Source organism: Aegilops tauschii, chromosome 7, assembly GCF_002575655.3.
Source record: "Aegilops tauschii subsp. strangulata cultivar AL8/78 chromosome 7, Aet v6.0, whole genome shotgun sequence".
In the NCBI taxonomy this organism is placed as follows: domain Eukaryota; kingdom Viridiplantae; phylum Streptophyta; class Magnoliopsida; order Poales; family Poaceae; genus Aegilops; species Aegilops tauschii.
The window spans coordinates 133296474-133306464 of NC_053041.3; the positions used below are offsets into that span (position 1 = coordinate 133296474).

The 9991-nt window shown below is 40.2% G+C and overlaps 1 protein-coding gene across 2 annotated transcripts; it reads right to left on the reverse strand.

Moving 5' to 3' along the window:
• Window positions 1–1416: 1416 nt before the first annotated feature.
• LOC109732020 (cystinosin homolog) lies at window positions 1417–7436 on the reverse strand. 2 transcript variants are annotated; one of them, XM_020291211.4, is made up of 9 exons: window positions 7046–7428; window positions 5599–5731; window positions 4034–4123; window positions 3824–3948; window positions 3644–3686; window positions 3135–3252; window positions 2988–3037; window positions 2802–2874; window positions 1417–1769 (listed from the first exon to the last, which is right to left on the reverse strand). In XM_020291211.4, exons 1-9 carry the CDS (start codon window positions 7165–7167, stop codon window positions 1708–1710), a joined length of 816 nt encoding a protein of 271 aa, XP_020146800.1. In that variant the 5' UTR covers window positions 7168–7428; the 3' UTR covers window positions 1417–1707. The 2 variants fall into 2 exon arrangements, with proteins under 2 accessions (XP_020146800.1, XP_020146799.1); XM_020291210.4 differs by lacking the exon at window positions 1417–1769 and having other exon boundaries at window positions 2508–2874; window positions 7046–7436.
• Between the last annotated feature and the right edge of the window lie 2555 nt (window positions 7437–9991).

The window sequence follows — 9991 nt, forward strand, 5'->3', positions numbered from 1 at the left end:
CATTAAACAAAGGTTGTTTTAGATTTCTACCCTTATTTCATGGGTCATGCTAGGCACCAGCCGTGATCAGGAATCAGCCACCTCGACACCCACCCTTCTCATCTCGCACCTTCGCGAACCACACACTTCCCCCGCCTCGCAACTCCGCAAACCACGAGCTCCGCTACGGCAGCACCCATTTGTCTCACCGTAGGTGCCAACAGGTCTGGAGTAGTGTCGACTCGTAACAAGACCCACCCCGCCCCCGCCGACTCGCAACAATGACATGCAACAGACGCCCTGCCCTTGCAACCCTGACACTCTATTGCTCTGTTCTTGTCGCAAAGAAGCACAACGGCGACCACCTTTGCAGCATAGAGCGACATGCTTGTAGCGTTAACTTGCAACATTGAGCCTCGCCTGGGAGCAACACCGACGACGCTCCCTTTGAAGCACGATGGGCTCCCCTAGCGGCAACTCGCACTGATGCTTGCAGCATCGCCACCCCCTCCCCCTTTTACAGTGTCGATGGCCGGCTTGCAGTAGCACGCGCACCGTGCGGTGTCTCCGAATCTGGCACAACAAGGCCGGTGATGGTGCTGTAGCCTTGCAACAACGGTGGCAGCGATGTGGTGGTGGGAGGTAAACGTGGAGGGGCATTGTGTGCAGGGGAGAGAAAAGAATGTGTGAAATTAAGAGAGGATGAGGTCGGGTATGTGAGGATGCGTGGCATGCAAAGGAGGTTGTCGACGCAAATGCTAGTTGAGTCTCTAAAGCATTTTCCTTAGTTCATTCCCACTCAATAGTTTACCCCTAGTTTTTGTCAATGATCAGAAATGTTCTTATGTTTCATTTTCGTCTTGTCAAAGGCCTTGTGACTGTGATTAAGGCAATCCTTGGACAATTTTGCCCTCTTTACAGATGAGTCCATTGACAAAAAAAAGGGTCTGAAGACGAACAATTCATGACTAGAAAACTCATAAGGCACCCATACCGATGACACTGCATTCTTGCTGCTTGCTTTAAACCCATGGAACGCCTTATGGGGTTTATGGACATGGTACTCCCTCTGTCTTAAAATAAGTGTCTTTATGTTACTAACTTTAGTATATAGTTGTACTAGAGTTAAGACACTTATTTTGGGACGGAGGAAGTAAATGTTTGTGCAAAATATACCAATTCATTAAATCATCAGTTGAAGCATTCACATCGATGCCTTAATCTCATTATTCTCTCAATCACCAAAACTAATCTATCAAAGTTAATCTAAAATACACTTCTTAACTGTCACTCGAAATCACGATCTTGAGATGAGAATAACCAATCCGCGTACATGTCAACTCATGGTGTGTTCATTTTGTGTTACGATTGCTAACAATCACACGAGTAGAATTGTGTACGGTTTGTTTTCTTGTGGTAAAAACTACATGAGTAGAATTTGCACGTAGTATATTTGATTTCCGATGCTTCTTCTTAGCTAACATATGGACATACTATTTTTATTGGTGGGTACATGGATTCTTTTGAACATCGTTTGGGCCCTTTTGTTTTTGGTCCTTGGTAAATCCATCACACATCTTAATTACTTGAGAGCCTCCCTCATGCTTCATTGGACCCATAAGACTCATCTTCATCTCCAATCCTACAAGTTTACACAGCCGTCCCATCTTCATCTCCAATCCTACAAGTTTACACAGCTGTCCCATCTTCATCTTCAATCCTACAAGTTTACACGGCCGTCCCATCTTTCCCATCTTTCACTTGAACGGGGAGAACAGGGTACTCAGAGTCTGATAACAAAAAAGACGAACAGACATACAAAATTCAAACATCCTCCGATTTACATTGGATTTCTGTAAGCACATAGATAACTGATAAATGGAGAAAAGTGAATTAAAGCATATTAAAATCGTAGATCCTCCGTTTTGCGCTTTATATTGCTTTAGCTAAGTGGTATACATATACTTTACTGACTAGGTTAGGGTTGGAGATGCTCAAAGAACTTCCGCTTTCGACATGAGTAACAAATGCACGAGCAAAGCTAGTTGAATCGCAAGACAGTTCCTACCATGGAAAAACTAATGAGTATTTCAGTTTAAACAGTAATTGAACTTATATAACATGTAATTACCGAGTCAACTAAATGATACAAACATGCACTTGTATGCTCGCGTACTCCTTAAGCAAATCATTTAATGAGCACCCAATCTTTAATAACCCGTTTGCCGACGTATTATTCTATTTGATGAAACCATAGTGTAACAAAAAAAGGCCAAGTTGACAAACAAGCAAAGCTCCACTTGCGTTTATCCTTTCCTTACCATAGTCTAATATTTTTATACCAGGAATAAAATAGGCCATAGGTAACTCGACAGTTTAGCAACGATGCCATGAAAAATAAATTGAAGTCAGCACACGTGGCTGTCACACTTTAGCAAGATTATTGTCTGAAACATGCCATTGGTGGTAGATCTAAAAAAACGGCTGCCAGTGATTAGTCAAAGGCAAAAGGAAATAGAACAGGCAAATAAACACTAGCCAAATCAATTATAAATTGTATTTGTAAATCTTTACACAAAGTATAAATGTCAAGGACAAAACTGAAGGTCTGCAATATTTAAATTTTTACAGTAATCCGTGAAGAAATATGTACATCAGTTAATTCACAATACATGGAAAATAATCGTGGTTTATCTTTGTTATAAAACAGATAGTAATTGAGACAGCACTGCGTGTACTGTATATATGTCATACACTATCTTCTTCAGGCTTATCTGAGGGCCTGATCAGAGGAGCTACCCTCTCAGAAATGATGGCCTTACCATTCTCATCCCGTTTGACAGGGTACAACACATAGTGTTGAATTATGAAGAGAACATCGAAGAAAACAGTTTCCTACAAATTCAGGGACATGAAATTTAGTAACATTTTATACTGTGAGAACACGTCAGAAAGCTAATAGGTGACCAAAAACGTATAGTCTGTAAAAGACTAGAACTCATGCTCACCAACGAAAGAAGGGTCTTGCCGATATTTCCATAGAAATTCACTAAAGTGTCTGCAGCACAATTTGTATTGTTAGGAAAAGAATCCAAACATATATACATAACATAGAGCATGACATGAGTTGCAATGAAAGGAAAAATGCAGCTTACGCTGATCAATAGATTGCACACCCATCTGACCAAAGTTCAGCACCCCCCCTGTAAGATCAAGTAAAATATTGCCAATACTCCAACCAACTGTACTCTTCCGCCTGAAGTTCATCACAGCCTAAGGCACATAGGAAACATAATAATGGTTAGAAAGGACACTTAACAACAGCACACCACTTATATTTATGTACTTATTATATATCCTATAGTTTAGAAATATCCAAGTGAGAATTTGTACATTATAGAACAAGAAAACTTCATTCAAATGAAATATAAGAACCAATGGAAACTTTGACATATCTGGGGTGTTCATATTTAGTTAAGCTTATGTACTATGCTCTCAACTGCTGATTATTGAACGCAGATACATCATGCTGAATTTCAGTGTTCCTTTGTCTATATTTTGTAATTTGTACTACGTATATGATATCACTAGTTCAACATTCACATCAGGAGATAGTCATTTGGTTGTACTCTGTAACTTAAGTAATGATAACAAGCAGTAATACCTGAGGGATGTACTTGACTGTTGTCATCGCAACCTGTATTGAACTGAGATTCAAAAAGATAGGAGGAAAATCAGTCCCACTTTTACGAACAGAAGCAAGATATATCAATTAAAAACATTTAGCTAATCTAGCTGATAATAACAAGCAACGTTAATAACAGTGAACGTACAAAAAACTTACTTGAATACATCAATAAGCCATAGCCAGTTACTTTTTGGCCAAGCTACAATGAGGCAAACAATAGCAGCTGACCAGACAACAGCAGAGATTGATATGCACACTTTGGAGACTTTCTGGTTTCCACGCTGTATATTCCAAGTTCAAACATTCGATATTAAGTTTCACGATTTAGAAGATGTATCTGCAGTCCCTGAGGACAAGTAAACTAACCTCATAAATAAAAACTTGGTAAAGGGTAAAAGATGTCAAGGCCACTGCATGTAGAGAGAAAGCAACATCATTTGCAGCAACAGGAATCATCTGCATCAAACGATACATTTAGTTAATGTTAATTTTAGGCCTGGGTAGATATAATCTTGATACTCCCCCAATTTTTTTTTGCAGTTATTGTAGCTATCTAGGTGGAGTTGGTGTTGCGCAATATGTAAATGCCAATGTGGAGGGGCTCTTTACTCCCGCTATCTCCTTCAATACGCACACTCGTGCGTATTCGAGAAAAAAGTTATTGTAGCTATATATTAGCAAACAATAATAAAAATATAATGATATTAGAGTATCTGTGGCAGCAACTAAATCAAGCAAGATTATTAGGTGGCAAATCTAAATGTTTTAATGTTCAAGATTTTAGAACATTAACTACAAACTTCCGAATACAGCATCTATTCAAGATCGATGGGAGTAGTTCATGATAATAAGAGTGACCTAGCATATTTTGTTTCACAAGCACGTACAACATAACAAAAGACATGGAATGGCTTCTTTTTCTTTAAAAGTACTAACATGTTATTACAATATAAATGCTACTAACAAAAATATCAAATCATATGTACATCTAGACTTTCTTTGGAATTATCAAACTTGCTAGACATACTAATACAATTTGTAATTATTTGCATCCAATATTTGCCCTGAACAAATAAAAGAAGCCATAAAGAACTATAGATGACAATTACCAAATTCAGTTACACAGAAATGATGTGAAATTTGTCAGCTAAAATTGTGTCAAGAATGGCTTTTAACCAGTTGGTGATTGGTCACAAAATAGTCCTGATAGACATCAACAAGTTGTACTGGCTATAATAATGGCTCTCATGGAGAGTGGCAATCCTAATCATAGCTAACAAAATTTTAAAAAAGTGCAGCTTTAAAAATCACAGTAACATTAAAATCATACAAGCACAAACCATGGATAAGTAGCACAATGGAGTGGTCAAACACAAAGCAAGATCCTTGAGCATACCAATATACTGATTGCTATAAATACCAATGAAAAGAAAAAGAAAAATCTCTAGTACAGCTACCTTGATTTTCTACCGTTAATCTGTATAGCTAACATAAAGATGCTAAAATGGTCTTCCTGCCTAATTCACATAGAAATAAAAACACACGAGTATAGGGAAGTCCCTTAGGTAAGGATCCAGCCACGTGTTACCCCATCCAAATTAATTGTGCCAACAGAAGTGTGGATGAAACCATTAGTTTGCCATTTGATCATCGGAGTCAAATATGGTCTGGGTATGTACCCCAGTAAGACTATTTAGCTTTTTAATTCTTCTGGAATACAACAAACTAAAACAGAGACCTTTTGTTCCAGTGCACCTGTTATGATAATTGTGTGTTTAACAAGCATGGCTATTATTTAAAAATAAGGACTATGGGTAACTGACTAGACATGATGCAAGATCGCAAATATGCTATGATACTGAAAAGATATGTTGCTCCTAAAATTATTCCCACCATGAACTATCCGTAAAAATAAGGCAGTGACGCCTAACCTCTTTATCACCAAACTTGTCATGATACTGTTGCTGGATGAAGGGGCTGAAGAATAGAGCAGCATTGTATATGAGGTAGGAAGAGTGCTTTGTGAAATTCAGCACCAGAAAATCGAAGTTCAGACCGACGACACTGCAATTTGTGAAAACAGGTAAACCACAGAACAAAATCTTAAATGATAACATAGATATTTGGATCACTAACATTCTGAGCTGTTGCACAGAAAACCACGATGGGCCTACATCTTTTCTTGTGTCAGAGTACTATTTAAAATACAAGATGTGAATTTGCATGCTGGACAAACTGCCACAATTGCAAAAGGTAAATCTAGGGTGAGGCAAAAGAAATGCTGATCAAATACTACACAAACTTGTACTTTGACTGGTTGAGTAGAATTGAAACATTACCAAACTATACTTCAAAGTTCAGACAAAAATATAGAAAAAAAAACTGGAAAATAGTAAGGTTAAACATGCATGCATTTTCAACAACTAAAGGGCATACCAAACTGAGGTGCTAGAAATGTCTACAATGGGTAGACATGATTATGAGATCTGCATACGTTTCTGAAGGACAAACCAAGAGGATTACACTACAGGGTACGCTTCCGCTTAAGTCCAAATATGAGAACTCACGCATAACGAATTTAAAACGGCGCCAGTTAGACGGAAGTTTCAGACACGGGTAGCTTTTCTTAGTCATGATTTTTACCTAGCCATAACTGCAAGAATCGACATCAATCATGATAGATGGACAACAGAGCATAAGTTAGATACTACCTCCGTTCCAAATTATAAGATGTTCCGGATATTTCAATATGAACTACATATGTACTGAAATGAATGAACAAACACACTAAAACGTGTCTATAATATATACATCCGATTCAGAAAAAGTTAGAACATCTTATATTTATGAACAGAGGGAGTAGTTTATAAGCACGACAAGCAACTACGGTGCCTATATACACCACATGTCCTACTACATGCCAAAGGTTCATTCTACTCCGTACTAACTGCCTTTTGTTTTGTTTCCTTCCCCTATACTTTGCACACATGCCACCCTCCTGTAAACAGGGCCATTATCTTGTCACAAGAGCAAAGCAATCGTGACAATTAGTAGAATTTCCAGCAGCCAAAGACACGGCTCATCATCAGCTCAAACAAAGCTGCATTTTTTCTAAGCATTTGACACGTTTTACCACCATATCCATCTTACACAGGTACCGGACATATTCCTCGGGTCCATCCATCAATAGGATGAATTTTTTGCAAAATCGACACATACTTCCTTGTGTGGGATTCGTTGGAGGCTCAAACGTATGTATCTAGCACTGAAATACGTCTAGATACATCCGTTTTGAGGAGCGGGCGAACAGCTGGTCAAACAGATCTAGCCCAAGAACGCTACAGGCAAGGGGGTAAAGAGAAGGGGGAGAAGGAGCACCTCTTGCGCCTGTAGTTGAGGACGACCTGCGGGTAGAAGCTGAAGGACCAGGCGACGAAGGCGATCCACCCGATGACCTGGTAGAGCACCTCCAGCCCCACCGAGTTCCACGACGACGACATCGCCGGCGGCCCGTTGCCTCTATCGCCCCCCTCCTCAGACTGAGTTTGAGTGCAGGGCCTTCTGACAGCGATTTCTGCGGATTCCGGCCGCTGCCCCGGAATTTATAGTGCGGGAAAAGGAGAGCCGGAATCCAGAGGAAAAGGAACCGATTAATATCTCCCCGATTCCCCGTGCAGCGTCGCCGTCGTCAACGCAATTACTCCCATGCTTGCTGGGGGAAAACTGGCCGGGTCTGGTTGCGGAGCGGATCGGGACGGGTTCCCCGGACAGGTGCGGACTTGCAGTTTCTTTTCGGTCGTGAAAGGTTGGTTGGCAGTTATTGCCAGTTTGCCACACACGAGCTGAATCTTTTTTTATTTGCAATTACAAACTTTCAGTTTATCTTTTTTTGGGTATACCTACTTGAGATGAGAGAATACTCAGTATGTTACGAAAAAAGAAAATACTCCTTCCGTCTCAAATTACAACGTGTCTAGATACATCCGTACCTAGAGAAATATAAGACATTTAATTTGGGACGGGGGTAATAGTAATTGTTAAGAGTTTTGGGCTTGGCCATTTACAAATTTCTACTCCTTCCGTTTCTAAATATAAGTCTTCTTAGACGGACTACATATAGAACAAAACGAGTGAATCTACATTTTAAAATACGTCTATATATATCCTTATGTAGTTTCTAATAAAATCTATATAAAGACTTATAAGTACTCCCTTATTTTAGAAATACTTGTCGGAGAAATAGATGTATCTAAACGTATTTTAATTCTAAATACATTCATTTTATCATTTTTTCGACAAGTATTTCCGGACGGAGGGAGTAATTTCTAATAAATGACAAATTTCCATGTAAGACAAGAAATTCTATAAAAAAATGTAAGGCTAGAGGTGAAGGTGCTCTATTTAGTCTCACCTTGGTAGTGGAGGCAAAGTTTGATCTCCTTGCAAGTGTCTCCACCACCTAAACAGTTGCTTATATCACTTTGCTTTTCTTGAGTGTTGAACCTTCTGATAATGATTTCTATCTCTCCGCGAACTATGACCGTCCCCTGAATTTTTTTAGGACGGAAAAGGGGAAGCTAGAATCCGTAGGACATGGAATCATTAATTTCTCCCCATGCAGCGTCGCTATCGTCGACGCAATTGCTAGGTTATCCTTGTTGGAATAAAACGATGGTGGCATTTACAGTTCTTCCCAGGCCAGGTTTTTTGAACGAATTGTGACGAATACACGGTCATGTACAACCTATAATACTCTTGAGTTTTGCAGTTATTGCCATTCAAGAGCTGAATCATTTTTGGCGGGCGCTAGGCGTCAGCCGATTGATCCCAAACGTGGTGTATCAGTTGCCTCACGCGTCGTCGATTGGCATGTCTCTAACCGTTAGATCCAGTAGGACCCCTTTCCCCTCCACCACCAACCCTTTTAAGTGTCGCGCCCCATCTTTACATAACTCGCGTGTCCATTCATCTACTATCGATGCCACTTGTAGCAGTGACAACATGCAGCAGCTCAACCTTTGCAGCGTCAGTCCCCGCCTTGGCAATGCGTACATCCATGTCTTAAAGCTTGCAGCACCTGTCGACGACCTTGCATCGCTGGTGAGATGTGCAGTTGCAGCAATGGCAGTCGGCTTGCAACACTCGCGGTCGACTTCCCCTGGGTGATGAGATCTGTAGTTGCAGCAGTTGCTGTCAGCTTCCTAGAGTGGTAAGATCCGCTGCTGCAGCACCGGCCACCCGCTTCCTCAAGTGGTGCCTTGCAGAAGCACGTGACAAGCGGCAGCTTCGCACTATAGCACCGAGTCGATGTTGCAGCAGCCCATCTTCCCTTGTGGCAGCAGGGGCGAGGGCGTCGTGTCTCCGATTTGTGTACGACACCTCTGCTTTGCAACAACGGCTTGCAGGATTGGAAGGTGTGCATGGCCTGGTTGCTTGTGAAGAGGATAGAGGATGTGGGAGAGAGAGAGAGAGAGCAGTGCATGTCTTGATGAAAAAGTTGAGTAGCTGGCGAGGCGTTCAGATATAAGAGGGTAAGAGGGGAAAGAAAAAAAAAAGAAACATGGGCTCAGGACTTGGTGGGAGAGCAGCACAGACACGTAGCGTCTCACGAGGCGACCAACGCCTTGCATCTTTTTTTTTAGTTTTAAAACTTTTAGTTTTGGGTATGGTTAGGATGAGATAGCAAGAATTTTGCAAAATAAAGGGCACCACAATATCGCCCAAACATTAGGCCACTTAAATGCATAGTATCATATGTGTTAGTATCGTGGTGCACAATACTACTTTAATCATTATATTCACATTGCATTAGTGTCTTACACTAGTAGCATACTGTTATTTAATTTATTCATTTTTAGAACCTCATTATAATTTGTGGATATTATCTATTTATTATTAAGTTTCCTCATTTGATCTTCTATGATATTATATCAGAATATGCACCGGAGTCTTCTCTCTCTCTTACCTATAATGCAATATCATCTTTTTTAGGAGACACTACATGATACTCTTATGATACTTGCACAATGAGAGGTCTTAAGACACAGTTACACGGCTTCTTGCAATCAGTGAAACAAGTGAATCGACTGCTAGGGTAAGCCGGTCATGTTTCACTAGATTGTTGGCAGTTTTGCATAAAACCCCAGTTGTCCCGATTTGATAATTCCTTACGCAAGTTGTCCCATATATCCTTCGGCGTCCGCTATCATCAGTAAATTTTGGAAAGAGTTATTTTGATGAATTGCAATAGACATCCGCTATCATAATCAAATTTGAAAATGATTATTTGATGGATTGTAATATAATCTAGCATGTAAATGTACC

What these genes read in the sequence shown, in the direction of transcription:
- LOC109732020 (XM_020291210.4), bottom strand. Translation starts at nt 7,167, where the DNA reads ATGTCGTCGTCGTGGAACTCGGTGGGGCTGGAGGTGCTCTACCAGGTC. An exon ending in ACAAGTTTGGTGATAAAGAG is followed by an intron (nt 4,124 to 5,598) that starts GTTAGGCGTCAC and finishes CGTTTGATGCAG; the next exon opens with ATGATTCCTGTTGCTGCAAA. An exon ending in CAGTCAAGTACATCCCTCAG is followed by an intron (nt 3,253 to 3,643) that starts GTATTACTGCTT and finishes TATGTGCCTTAG; the next exon opens with GCTGTGATGAACTTCAGGCG.